At 40.5% G+C, this 13,608-nt stretch overlaps 1 protein-coding gene across 1 annotated transcript in view; it reads left to right on the top strand.

The window, feature by feature from the left end:
* Positions 1-13,608, top strand: part of LOC109912343 (unc-80 homolog, NALCN channel complex subunit) — a 244,990-nt gene that overhangs the window by 182,764 nt on the left and 48,618 nt on the right. The window contains exons 45-47 of the mRNA XM_048599053.1: positions 1,807-1,941; positions 2,609-2,747; positions 9,324-9,420. Coding sequence (XP_048455010.1) covers positions 1,807-1,941; positions 2,609-2,747; positions 9,324-9,420 — 371 coding nt within the window. The remainder of the gene's footprint in view (positions 1-1,806; positions 1,942-2,608; positions 2,748-9,323; positions 9,421-13,608) is intronic.

The following is a 13,608-nucleotide window of genomic DNA, read 5'->3' as shown; positions in this document are numbered from 1 at the left end:
CCACCTACACTCCCCTTTACTGGTTCAATCCCCGCCTCTTTGACCTGTCTGTTACCTCTCCACCTATCTTCTCTATCCATCTTCTATCCGCCTCCCCCTCTCTCCCTATTTATTTCAGAACCCCCTTCCCCTCCCCCATTTCTGATGAAGGGTCTAGGCCCGAAACGTCAGCCTTCCTGCTCCTATGATGCTGCTTGGCCTGCTGTGTTCATCCAGCTCTACACCTTGTTATCTCAGATTTTCCAGCATCTGCAGTTCCTACTATCTCTAAGCAAATAAAGCGTTGTCCCAAACTATTCCTTCTGTCTTCATGTTCTTCATTGTTATCTGTAGACCTAGGTCCAGTCTGCTTCAGCTGTTTAAACAACAACATCCTTATCTTCTTCATAAGATTGCTGATGATGACGATATTTAGTGCCATTTGCAATTCCTGAGATAATGAAGCTGTCCTATACCTGCATGCAGCAAGATACGGCCAGTATCCAGGCTTGGGCTGAAGTGGCATTAGCACTTCAATGCCTTTCAGCTGTATTCACTTCACTTTGATTGACACAATAAACACAGTGTGTTCAGAAACAAAAACATATGAGCTTGTTCTTAAGACTAAATAGTAGAATGTTTTCTTCCTGTTCTTTGGTTTCAAATTTTGTACCATGCATGAGATACATAAGATACTAATAATCAATGACATGGTCATTTCTTACAAAAACAATAACTTTGGTACTTTGGGACAACAATGGCTCAGTTGGAAGCACTCACTATACACTCATGAGTTCAAATCCAACTCAAGTTTTGAGCACAAGGATTTATATCATTAATCCAATGCTGTACCAAAAAAGTAGTGCCACTTTTGGAGATATTCTCATTCAGATGTCATATTAAACCGAGACACTTTTTGTATTTTCATGTGAAGTTAATGCATAAATTTCTCGAGCATCCTTCATTTTGTTTCCAAACCATCCCCTATTTCGATACTGTTGTAAGTGATGCAGCTGTACACTCGTTAATTCTCTTTGCAAGCTCACAAGACAAACCACACAAGTAATTGTGTGCTGCAAATAGCAGTATTAGGCAAAAAATAATTAAGTCGGCATTCAATTCGGGTGAACGGATATAAAAGACTGCATTGCTCCCCGAGCACAGCAGGCGAATAATTCCAGTACTGTTGTCAATATTTATCCCTCACTCAATAACAATTTAAAAAGATTATAAAAGAAAACTAATGCCTTTTCACCAGGGTAGGGGAATCCAAAGCTCCAAGACATAAGTTTAAGGTGAGAGGGGAAAGATTTAAAAAGGACCGAAGGGGCAACTTTTTCACGCAGAGGGTGGTGCATGTACAGAATGAGCTGCCAGAGGAAGTGATGGAGGCTGATACAATTATAACATTTAAAAGCCATCTGGATGGGTATATGAATAGGAAGGGTTTAGAGGGATATGGATCTGTTTCTGTGCATTACATCTCTCTATGACTGTATTACATTGTCATTGTTTCATTGCTGTTGTGGAAAGTTGCAGTTTGCAAATTGACTGCTGCTTTCCCTTCCTGCAAGACTGACTACAAATTTAAAGAGTGTCATAGCTTAACATTCTTTGGGGCACTTTCAGGTCATAAAAGGCACTCTGTAAGTGCATCCCTCTCCTTTCTGTAACAATGTAAAGAATATAACTTCACATGCGAAAATCATGCATGCAAATGGAATCTTATCACGCTGTTCAAATTTACAACACCTATGTGTATTCATCAAAGGCTAAATAAAGTGTGCTTTTTGCTAGTACATTGTTTCAAAATACTCCCTCTTGCAGGTCTATGCTGATTATGAAAGCAATCCATTGCTACGCCAAGCAATTGAGTTTTCTTGCCGACAGTTTTATGTTTTGCATCGAAAGCCTTTTATTCTTCAATTATTTGCAAGTGCAGCACCACTACTGGAGTTCTCAGTAAGTAAATAAGATTGTTCCATCCCTCTCCTGTTGGCCCCGGATATTTATTCAAATCTGTTTTTAAGTATTGTACAGTTCTGGCTTGGCAAAGTTTTTGGATCAGAGCAAGGAATAAGAGTTGGTCGCCAGGCCCTTCAAAGCTTGCTGTGGTGCAGAGGAAGTATCCCTAACTTTGAGCCAAGAGGCCTGGGTTCAAGTCCCAACTGCTCCAGAGGTTTTTTAATAACACCTCTCATCAGGTTGTTTAGAAAAATAGGTTAGTAAAAAAAAGCAATCTTGTGGCACAATGGAAGTGCCATACCCCTGAACCGGGAGGCCTGAGTTCAAGTCCCACTTGCACTAGAAGTGTGTAAGAACATCTCTGAACAGATTGATTGGAAAAAAAAAAGTGATCAGAGAGAGACTTGGCCGATTTTCTCCTCCCCCTTACACAAGGATGCAGAGATATGTCTTAGTTACTCTGGCTGAGATCAGATACATACTATTGGACCTATCACCTTTCAGTACTATAGGCTCAACTTATCACCATCTTAACTAGGCAAACAATTGAGACAGCCTTCATGTAAGGATTTAAATTGAACAATACTTACCACAGAAAGAATAAAGTCTGCAATGAAAGCAAAAATTGCATCAAAGAAAACTTGTATTTGGTTTTTGTATTTAGGATGTTACGACAAGTGGATCAGCTAAAGGTGTGTCTTCTCAATGTCTGTTTGACCTTTTGGTGTCTTTGGAGGGTGATACACAAGATGCGTTGGACGTGCTGGAATTAGTGAAAGCTGAGAAACCTCTCAAATCTCTCGGTAATCTTACTGAAATTTAGTGTTTGCCAAAGATTGCAATAATAATGTATGCAGTGGAAATACATGGCAGTGCACAGTGACATTACATATTAGTTCTGAGAATTTTTTAAAAATCACATTTAATAAACTGTGGTGTTTATAAGAATTTAATACATTGCAATTCATTTTTCCGAAAGGGGAAGCATACAGCCAAAACCAAAAATCACGTGATCCAAGTACTTTTTTTTCTTTACCATTAAAATGTAATTGTGATATCATGAAAGGTAATAATATATTCATATTATTAGAGTATAATAAACTCTTGGATTAAATTTCTTTGATTGATTTTACTTATTGGCAGCATTTATTCTCAGATTTTCCTTTCACTGTGTATCACAACATTCTTGCTTCACTGTCCCTTAACTTCTCATTAGCTGCTAAAACTGTGCCTACTGCATTTTAACTCCAAAAGTAAAGATTTAATTGCAGTCAGGCTCTTCCTGCTTGACATCCTGAAAAGTGATTTCTGTACAGGTATATACTTCAGATTGTTAGTGTTTGACTGTTGATGCCTCAAATCTGGCACTTTATTTACCAAATGATTTTTTCATACACAACTCTGAAAGAATCACCAATGTAATTTATAGCAAGATATATATTTTTTCCATTATTCAATCAGTAAATTAACTGATTTATTTAAAACCTTTAGAAAAAGAAAGGTAAAAATAATTGTTTGAAACAATTAAATAATGATGATGCTTTCCGTGACTGATAGATTGAGTACTCTGCTCCATGTATCATTTACTGTGTAGAAAGGAGGGTGAGATTTTTTGTCATTTTAATCTTTTAAACCAAGTAGACAAGTACATTCTAAAGCTTTGTTTGAAAAAAAACAAAAATAACTGTAGCTGTTCATTAAAATTTAATTATTTCTTGGCAGAACTTTAGATGCCTCTTAAATATTTTTTTCTTGTCAGCTGTAAGCCTGATGCAGTCAGTTATCTCAGTTGGCTATTTGGCTGATTTGCGAGACAGTGTGATGCCAATAGCACAGATTCAATTCCAATATTGGCTGAGGCCTCAATGAAATGAGAGTCATGCCTCAGGCATGGGGACTCTCAGGTTAAACTCCACACCAGTTCTTTCTCTCTCTCACCGAGAGACAAGCCTATGGTCCTCTGGGACTATGGTGACTCTCATTTTCGTCGCTGTTATTAAATGAGGAATCAACCCTGGTGAAGTTTCTATTTATCCACTCCCTCTCCCTGTGCAAGCCTGTTAATCTATTGGAATGAAGAAGTATATGGAGTTGGAAAAAAAAATCCCAGGAAAATTTTCCCACCCCTTCCCCACAGCAAGGTCCAATAAATTGGTCAGGCTGTTTTATTTTGTTAGTCATTTGTGGGATGTGTGCATTGCTGGTTAAACCAATAATTGTTGCCCATCCCTAACTCTCCTGGAAAAGGTGCTGAAGAACTACCCCCTTGAAGTGCTGTGGTGTTTGGAGTGTAGGGACATCCATAGTGCTATTAGAGAAAGGATTCCAGGTTTTTAAGCCAATGACGGTGAAGGAATGGTGATGTAGTTCCAAGTCAGGATGATGGAAGAAAACTTGCAAGTGGTTAATAATGATATGAAGTGTTCCAGACCGGTATAGCTCTTAATTTTATTCATAGTCATACAGTACAGAAGAGGCCTTTTGGCCTATCGAGTCTGCACTGATGACCAAACAAAAAGCATCATGAAAGCTGTACTGTGCCCTGCGTTGTTTTGACGTCCAAAGATCAGGAGATTGTCGGGTTGAATTCATTAAATTCTCCACCATGACCATTGAGTTAATATTCGACCTCAGCAGACTAATTCAGATGGTTCCAGCCATCTATTGTCAAGTACACCATTTGGAGTCATTGCAATCTCAAAAATGGAGGATGGATTGACTTACCCACCTTCAAAAAGGGTGATTGACTTACCAGTACAGATATAAATTCTCATGAGCAAGATACAGTCAGAAACTCTCTCTTTGAGTAACATTGCCTGTGCTTTAATTCGGACCAGCGACATCTTGCTACTTATGGTGTGAATTGGAGCTTCTAGTGTCCCTACCTCTGGGCCAGGAAGGCCTGGTTCAAGTCCCACCTGCTCCAGAGGTGTGTCACAATATCTTTGAACAGGTTAGTTAACAATATTTATCAACTAAGAATCAGCTGGTGTACTGAAGTGCTAGAGCAGTTGAGCCTCTGTAAATTGACACAGAGAATCAGCAAGATCAGGGTTCAGGAAGTAACTAATCTGCTGCTCCTAATGTATCCCACAATCATCTGACAGCAAAATAGTCTATAAAATGATTTCAACATATTACCATAAACCTCCCAACTGCTGCAGGATGGATACACATTGTGCACATTTTGAATAGTATTGGAACCCTGTCAGAGGTACAAGTTTCAGCCACCTTTTGCAAAAGAATGCTCGACATATGATTGCACCTGTCAGCTAATATCCAATGTCATCCTATAGTTGACTTACTAAAGTTTTCATGAGAGGGGTGCAAATACAGCTCAGAAATATATGATCTCTGGGGAAAGTGTGTCGTTAGGACATGTTTTCAATTCGTTTGTGGATCTGTGCATTGCTATCAAGTCTGTTGTTTATGCCTTTGCCATTGATTATACTTGTTATGATGGTGGTGAGTCGCCTTCTTGAACCGCTGCAGTCTACCTGGTGTAGGTAAACCCACAAAGATGTTAGGGATAAATTTTAGGGGAATTTGACTGAGTGAGCATGGAGTTCAGAGTCTGGATGATATGTGACTTGGAAGGGCACATGCAGGTTGTGGCGATTGAAATCATAGAAGATTTTTGACACAGAAGGAGTTCATAGATCCTATTGTGCACAAGCTGGGTGATGAACAGTGACCACGCTTAATTTTACTTTCCTGCACAGGATCCACAGTGGCCCCAGGTCTTCAAGTCAACATACAATTACTTTGTAAATACAGTAAGAGTTTTTGCCTCTTTCAGACAGAGCGTTTCAAGTCCCTGTCACTCTCTGGGTTGAAAAAGAAAATTTCCACATCTCCCTCCCCTGGTGTGGCATGGTGGCTCAGTGGTTAGCACTGCTGCCTCACCACGCCAGGAACACACGTTCAATTACACCCTCAGGCGACTTGCACATTCTCCCCATGTCTGCGTGGGTTTCCTCCGGGTGATCCAGTTTCCTCCCAAAGTCCAGAAATGTGCAGTTAGGTAGATTGGCCATGCTAAATTGCCTGTAGTGTCCAGGGATGTGTAGGTTAGATAGGTGAGAATGGGAAATGTAGGGTTACAAGGATAGGGGGAGTGAGTTTGGGTGCGATGCTGTTTGGAGAGTCAATGTGGACTTGTTGGGGTGAATGGCCTGTTTCCACACTGGAGGGATGCTATAAAAAATGTTAAAGGGATAGGGCAGGGATGGGTTATATGCTCTTCAGAAGGTATGGTGTGGTTTCAATTGGCCAAATGGCCTGCTTCTGCACTGAAGGGTATCTATGATTCTAATCCTCATGCTAAATAATATAAATCTGTGCCCCTGCTTTTCACTCTCTTAGCTAAGCCAAATAGGTCATCCTTCTTTACTGTATCTTGATGACTCCTAACTATATTCACCTCAATGAAATTTCCCCTCAGCATCTTCTATTCCAAAGAAAACAGTGACAGCATATCCAATCTGTTCTCATAGGTAAAGTTTTGCAGTTCTGGCAACTCACTCACAAATCTCCTCCACACCCTTTTCATTACAATCACATCTCTTCTGTAATTGGTGACCAGAATTGTACTCAGATTGTGGTCTAACTAATGTCATATATAATTCTTAATGCATTCATGAAGCACAAACAGATGTTGCTGGCAAAACGATGCTTCATCTGGAACATATGATTGGAGCCTTGGATAATGTGGAGGGAAGAGGTAAACAGACAGGTGTTACACCTTCTGCAATTGCATGGGAAGGTGCTGTGAGGGTGTGAGGAGATGTTAGTAGTGGAGGAATGGTGGACTAGAATGGCCTGGATAGATTGGTCCCTGAGGAATGCTGACAAGAGAAGAGAGGGGAATCTATATGTCACATCATGGCATCCCATTGAAGGTAATGGAAATGGCACCTTATAATCCTTTGATTGAGGAAGCTAGTGGGAAGATAAGTGAGGACCAGAGGGACCCAATCTCCCAGAGGTTGTGGGAGGGAAGGAAAGGGGTGAGGGTCGAGGTACGGGAGATAGGTTGAACACCCCATCGACTATGGCAGCAGGGAATCCTCTGTTGAGGAGAAAGGTGGACATTTCTGAGGACTCCTGCAGAATGTGTCATTGAGAGAACAGATGAGATGGAGATGGAGAAACTGGGAGAATGGAATGGAGCCCTTACAGGAAGCAGGGTGTGAGCATGTGTAGTTGAGCTAACTATTGGAGTCTGTGGGTTTGTAGTGTATATTGGTGGCCTTTTATGATACAGCTATTGAGACAATGTTTCAGATTATAAAATAAAACACTACATATACTTTCTCACCCACCTTATTGAACTGTCCTGCTACTTTTGTGTGGACATATATTCCAAGGTCCCTATATTATTCTACAGTACTCAGCGTCCTCCTATTTATTGTCTTTTTTATCCTTTGTCTGCTGCACCCTCAGAAATGCTATCCCTGCACAGACTGTCTATATCTAAAGATTTCTTTCTGACTGTCAACCACACAGCCAATTTTCATATCATCTGCAAATTTCTTTATCATGTGCCCTACATTAGAGTCTAAAGTATTAACGTAAATTACTAAAAGCATGGGACAAAGTACTAAGAGAAAGTAAGAACTGCCAATGCTGGAGTCAGAGATAACAGTGTGGAGCTAGAGGAACACAGCAGGCCAGGCAGCATCAGAGGAGCAGGAAAGTTGACGTTTCGGATCGGGACCCTGCTTCAGCAATGGTGAGGGGAAAGGGAAATAAATAGAGAAATAAATAGAGAGAGGAGGGGTGGGGTTGTGGAAGGTAGGTGGGATGGTGATAGGTGAGTGCAGGTAGGCAGTGGTGGGGATTGGAGAGTGAGGTGGGAGGAGTGGATAGATGGGAGAGAAGATGGACAGGTTATGTCAGGTCAAGAGGCGGGGATGAGAGGGAGGGTTGGTCATGGGATGAGGCCGGGGGTGGGAAGATTTTGAAGCTTGTAAAGTCCACATTGAGACCATTGGGTTGTAGGGTCTCAAGGCGGAATATGAGATGCTGTTCCTCCAGTTTGTGGGTGGTGTCATTGTGACACTGGAGGAGGCCCAGGATGGACATGTCACCCAGGGAGGGGGAGGGGGATTTGAAATGGTTCGTGACCGGAAGGTGTTGTTTGTCACGAACAGAGCGTAGGCACTCTACAAAGCAGTCTCTGAGCCTCCGCTTGCTCTCACCGATGTAGAGGAGGCCACATCAGGAGCAGCGGATGCAACAGACCACATTGACAGGGTGCAGGTGAACCTCTGTCTGATGTGAAAGGTTTGGTTGGTTTCTTGGATGGAGGTAAGGGGGAGGTGTAGGGACAGGTGTCGCACTTCCTGCGTTTGCAGGGAAAGGTGCCGGGGGCGGTGGGGCTAGTGGGGAGTGTGGAGAAGACAAGAAAGTCGCGGAAAAAGCGGACCCTACAAAAGACAGATAAGGGTGGGGTCGGATTGTAGGTGGCGGAAGTGGGGTGAATGATATGTTGGATGTGGAGGTTAGTGGGGTGATATGTGAGGACAAGAGGAATTTTGTCTTTATTTTTGTTGGGGGGAAGGGATGTGAGGGCAGAGGCACGGGAAACGCAAGAGATGCAGTTGAGAGCGTTTTTGACCACTGAAGGGGGGAAGTTGTGGTCCTTGAAATAATAGGACATCTGGGATGTTTGGGAGTGGAACACCCCATCTTGGGAGCAGACGCGGCAGAGGTGGAGGAATTAGGAAACTGTTAATAGCTTTCAAGTCACAAGAAAACACAAAATCACAAATTACCCTTTGCATCCTTCACAATGTGGCCATCCTATATGTCTGCTACCTTGTTCTTGTAAATACAGGTCAGGTGATTCAAAAATGCAGTTGAAGGATTCTTGGTAAGCAGATGGAGTGCATCATGTAAATGGTACACGCTGCTGCCACTGTGTATTGCTGGTGGGAGGTGGTAGATGAAGTGCTAATCAAATGTACTGCTTTGTCCTGGATGGTGTTGAGATTCTTGAATGTCATTGGAGCTGCACACATCCAGGCAAGTGGGGAGTATTCCATCAGACCTCCGACATGCACCATGTAGATGGTGGACAGGACCTGAGGAGTTAGGAGGCGAGTTAGTCACCACAAAATTCCCAGCCTCTGACCTACTCTGACATTTATATGGACGAGTCATTTTACTTTCTGTTAGCGGTGATTGTTCTGGAATAAAACAGGAGTTCTGTCATTTTTATCATTTTCAAATCTCTAGTCAATTGAAATTTGGCCTAACAGAACAAGTTAAATTATAAGTTTCCCTCTTATTTTAATGACACATTAAGTCATGTAAAATGAACACCAGTGTCACAAACTCTATAGTAAACAATATATTTTTTCATGTTCTTCTAGATTTCTGCTATGGAAATGAAGATCTTGCCTTCTCTATTAGTGAAGCTATTAAACTTTGTGTTACTGTAGTTGCATATGCACCGGAATCACTTAGAAGGTACCAGAATATTATTTAAGACAATGTGGAAAATAATAATATTTCATCCATAAATATCCTCATTATGTGCTTGGGTTTGGTGCTGAATTATATTGACCAAAATGCACAGCTAGTCCTAAAAAGTGATGGGATATGAAATTGAAAATGAAGCATATAACACTGAAATAAGTTATACATTTGTTGCTGAGAAAAAAGGGAAATTACACAGATGTGTAGCAGTAGGTAATAAATTGTGAGCTTACTATTTAGTGAAATAAAGCAAAAATAGATCAACAAGTGTTCAGTAAACAGTGGCCTGGATTATGCAGGAAAGATCATGATATCTGAGCAATGCATAGCATTATTCATACGTAAAGCAGCCTGCAATTATGGTGAGGACGTGACACTCCATGAATTATGAATTGGCCAATTTGCATTGCTCCATCATGCACTAAATACAATAGTGACTCTCACTTCACATCCCTGCGACTGTTCTAAAGTTGCTGCATCTGCACATTAATGACCTTTGACATATACGGCAGAAATCTGAATCTAGTAATTAACTTCCTTTGCATTGCCAATTAAACACTCTTACCCAGGAAGTGAGCAATTACAAGACTTTCATTCCTTAAGGTTGTGAACTTTTTCTGGGAGATTTTTAAAAATGCCGTTCTCCCTCCTGTTCCATTTTTCTTTCTCACTAAACAGAAAGTGAGGTTGGATAATTTCTCCTTCTGTACTAATGATGTTTAATGTTCAATTCACCCACCCTAATCCAGCCTCTTCCTTCTGCCACGATTTTCATTGCCAGGTTGAGAGCTTAGAGATGGGACATTCCCCAGCCATGTGAACTCAGCATGGGAAAAGCTGGCTTGAAAAGGTCTCATTTTCATTCCGGGGTGATGGGATTCCACAGGAGGTAGGCTGGATGATCCTGGAACAGCAACAGAGGCTGCTGGCTCCAGAAAGGAGCTGGGTGTAAGGCCTGACCCGTGTACCAGTATATGTTGCAGTAAGCTGAATAGAACCAAAGGCATCACTCCAGCCCAGACTCCTGATGTCTCCTCACCTCTCACACATACTTCATGCCTATCCATGGTGATCAAAGCCACCTCATAACCCCTAAGCCACCCTATGCCCGTTTACTTCTCCCTATGCCCCTCATACCCCCATACCCCTCAACACACTCTCCATGGTCCTTCCTACCATCTTGTCCACACTGTGACCTCTATCCAGAAACCAATTTGTCCCTTAGAAGCCCTATGCCCCTCTAACAATCTCCCATCTTACCAACTAATGGCAACCCATACTCTTCCCCCAACCACTCTCTTCCCTCAAGCTTCCATCCCAACTCGCCTAACATCCACCAAGCACAAGTGTCAGGGGCCATGCAGATATAAAATAAATGTATTTGTTTACTGATGATGTCAGTATTTAAATAATCCATTCATTGATGTAAAATAATTCAATGCATTGAAATCACTTCAATTACTCTCTAATGAAAACAAAATTTTATATTCTATGTTCTTGACAACTTTAACAGTTTCAATGAGTTCATGTATTTTTTAGACAAATTGATGTATACTTTTAACAATGCCAAAACCTACTGGACCCTTTACCATTCTCTCGCCAAGGTGTTCCAGGACCATTTTCCCCAAAAGTACCTTAGCTTTCCAAAGGGGTGCCCACACTATCCAAAATAAATTCGCTCTATAATAGATGTTCAGACTTGGTCTCTCGGGTTCTGGACAGTGTGAATACCAAAACAGAATTTAAATGGAGGCAGCTGATTATTGAAATGGTCAGCTATCTCCACAAGGATAAAAGCTGGGCTTTCCCCAAACTCAACCGCACAAAAATAGGAAATGATTAATTCTGGGGTGGGACTTCCAAGTTTGTGATTTTCACCAATTTCACTCTGACGGAAATGTCCTAGGTTTTCCAGCTTAGCTCTGTTTATTTCACTGAGATTCACTGTTTGTCTCATTGCTCACCAAAGACCCAAATACCCTGCCATAGTTGCTGTGTTACTTTTAGCTTCCACTTTCAGCACTTTACTTGCCAAACATCTTAAAATCTAAACATATATATATATATATATATGTGCATCTTAATAACTGGAATAAGATATAAGATGGCTATGTCTACTGCAGTAATATTTTGACCCTTGTCTTAAATAATCCCTGGCATTCAACAGTATTAAGTTGAATGCTATAATGAACTTCACCCTGGCAAACATGTAATTTTGATAATAACGACAGAAATTTCATCTGAAAGACCATACCATTGTCACGCTGACAAAGGGACTGATGAGGTTCGTGTCAATTTTACCATTTCATACTTCTCACAAGTGTTGTCTTATTAAATGCAAGGTATTAAATTATGTTAAATCAAAGAGAATTGAGGAAATGCTATTAAAAACATCAATCTTCTGGGCAGCATATGTTGTTCAAATGGATCACAAAGGACTTTCCAAGTATTTCAAGAATTGGTTGATCAGAACTTGAAGTGATGAGCAACACGTGCGAACATAGGGAGGCAGCCAAAAAGCGGCCAGTTATATTGCTGAAAACGTTTGCCAAATGACGCCTGGTTTTGAGGCACTAATGTGGGAGTTTGCAGAAGTAACATTGCTAGCATTGGATCCCCATTCACTTTTGCGCCTGCTCAATTTACTATTGCTAATTCCAGCAAACAGCAGCTGTTTATCAGTAGGGGGCATGGGAATTAAATGTAATAACATGCTCAATGCGTATATTTTTGTCCTTAACATTCGGTATGAGTCCGGTGGTAATCACTTCTGGATGGCTTGGTACCAGTCTGTATTTGTCTCCTTTTCCTTTTTTTATGACAGTTGCCAATTTTGCACTCTAATTTTATGTCTGTTAAGGAATATACTGTTCTCCCTTTCCCTTTCAGTCAGGTTATGAAAGGGTTCTAATAGATTTTCGATTTAGTATTTAACTAGCATAGCAGTTCAGCCACCCATTGTAAAAACTACCCATCTCTGTTGTCCAGACAATAGGTTTAAAACCTGACTGATGGGCTTCTTTTATTTTTTTTCTCTCTTCTGTACATTTACTTTCTGTATAAAATGCATAAAAGTGTATACAACAGATGAATTAATGATTGGAAACAGTCAGCTTCTATATATCCTATCCCGTCCTTGCTCTGTCAGTCACCATGATGTCCTTTTAAAGGAAGTGAGCTGAATTTTTAGTCTTTCTCTACTTTCTCTCAGCAAGAATTATTGGTGTTAATCTATGCTTTATATTCTCTATTGTCTCACAACTTATTGAAGATTAGTAGAATTAATAGATTCACTGTTGCATTTTGAATTTTATATTCTGTAGTTCTTGTTACTCCAAGTAATAATTAACTCTTGTTACTCTTTCTAATATCTGATTTATTATTGTCAAATGTACTGAGATATAGTGAAAAGTAATGTTTTGCATGTTAATCAGACAAATCATTTCTTGCCTAAGTACATCAGGGTAATAGAACAGAATGCAAAATACAGTGCTACATAGATTGTGCAGAGAAAAACCAACTCTATTATATGAGAAGTCTGATAACAGCGGGGAAGAAGCTGTTCTTAAATCCGTTTAAATCTTAAATCTGTTAATCTGTTTAAATATCTTACCTATATAAGGTTTTTTTTTCTCCCTGTCATGTGGATCTGAAGTCAATCATTCACATCACACAGCCTTTAAAGTATAGTCATTATTTCTGTTTTAATTACTAAAAGGTACTATTTCATGTTCATAGATGTAAAATTTTGCCACATTTTTCCTATTCCCCATTTTATCAATAAGTTTTGAGTGAAAATTTAATTTAATCTAATTTTGTCTAATAAGGCAAGTTTAACTCATTTGTGGACATAGACCTAGGAACCAAAGAAACCATTAAAAATGATACAGCACAGAAGGGGGTCATTTTGCCCATCTTGTCCAAAGATACCCAGGTGCCCTTTCTAATCCTATCTTCCTGCACACGGTCCATAATCCTGCATTTTAGAGCCTACACCTTACTTAAGGTGCAGGTTCAGGTGTTTTTTAAGAGTTTAGGGTTTCTGTGTCCACCACCAGTGAATTCCAGACACCCACCACCCTCTGCGTAAAGAAGCCTTTCTCTCATGCACCTTCTAATCCTTCTGGCACTCAGCTTGAATCTATGACCCCTGGTTTTCGAAGTCTCTACTCAGGGAAA

Source organism: Rhincodon typus, chromosome 7, assembly GCF_021869965.1.
Source record: "Rhincodon typus isolate 14 chromosome 7, sRhiTyp1.1, whole genome shotgun sequence".
NCBI lineage: Eukaryota > Metazoa > Chordata > Chondrichthyes > Orectolobiformes > Rhincodontidae > Rhincodon > Rhincodon typus.
The sequence above is the reverse complement of the archived record's forward strand: the minus strand, read 5'-3'. Positions and strand labels throughout refer to the sequence as shown.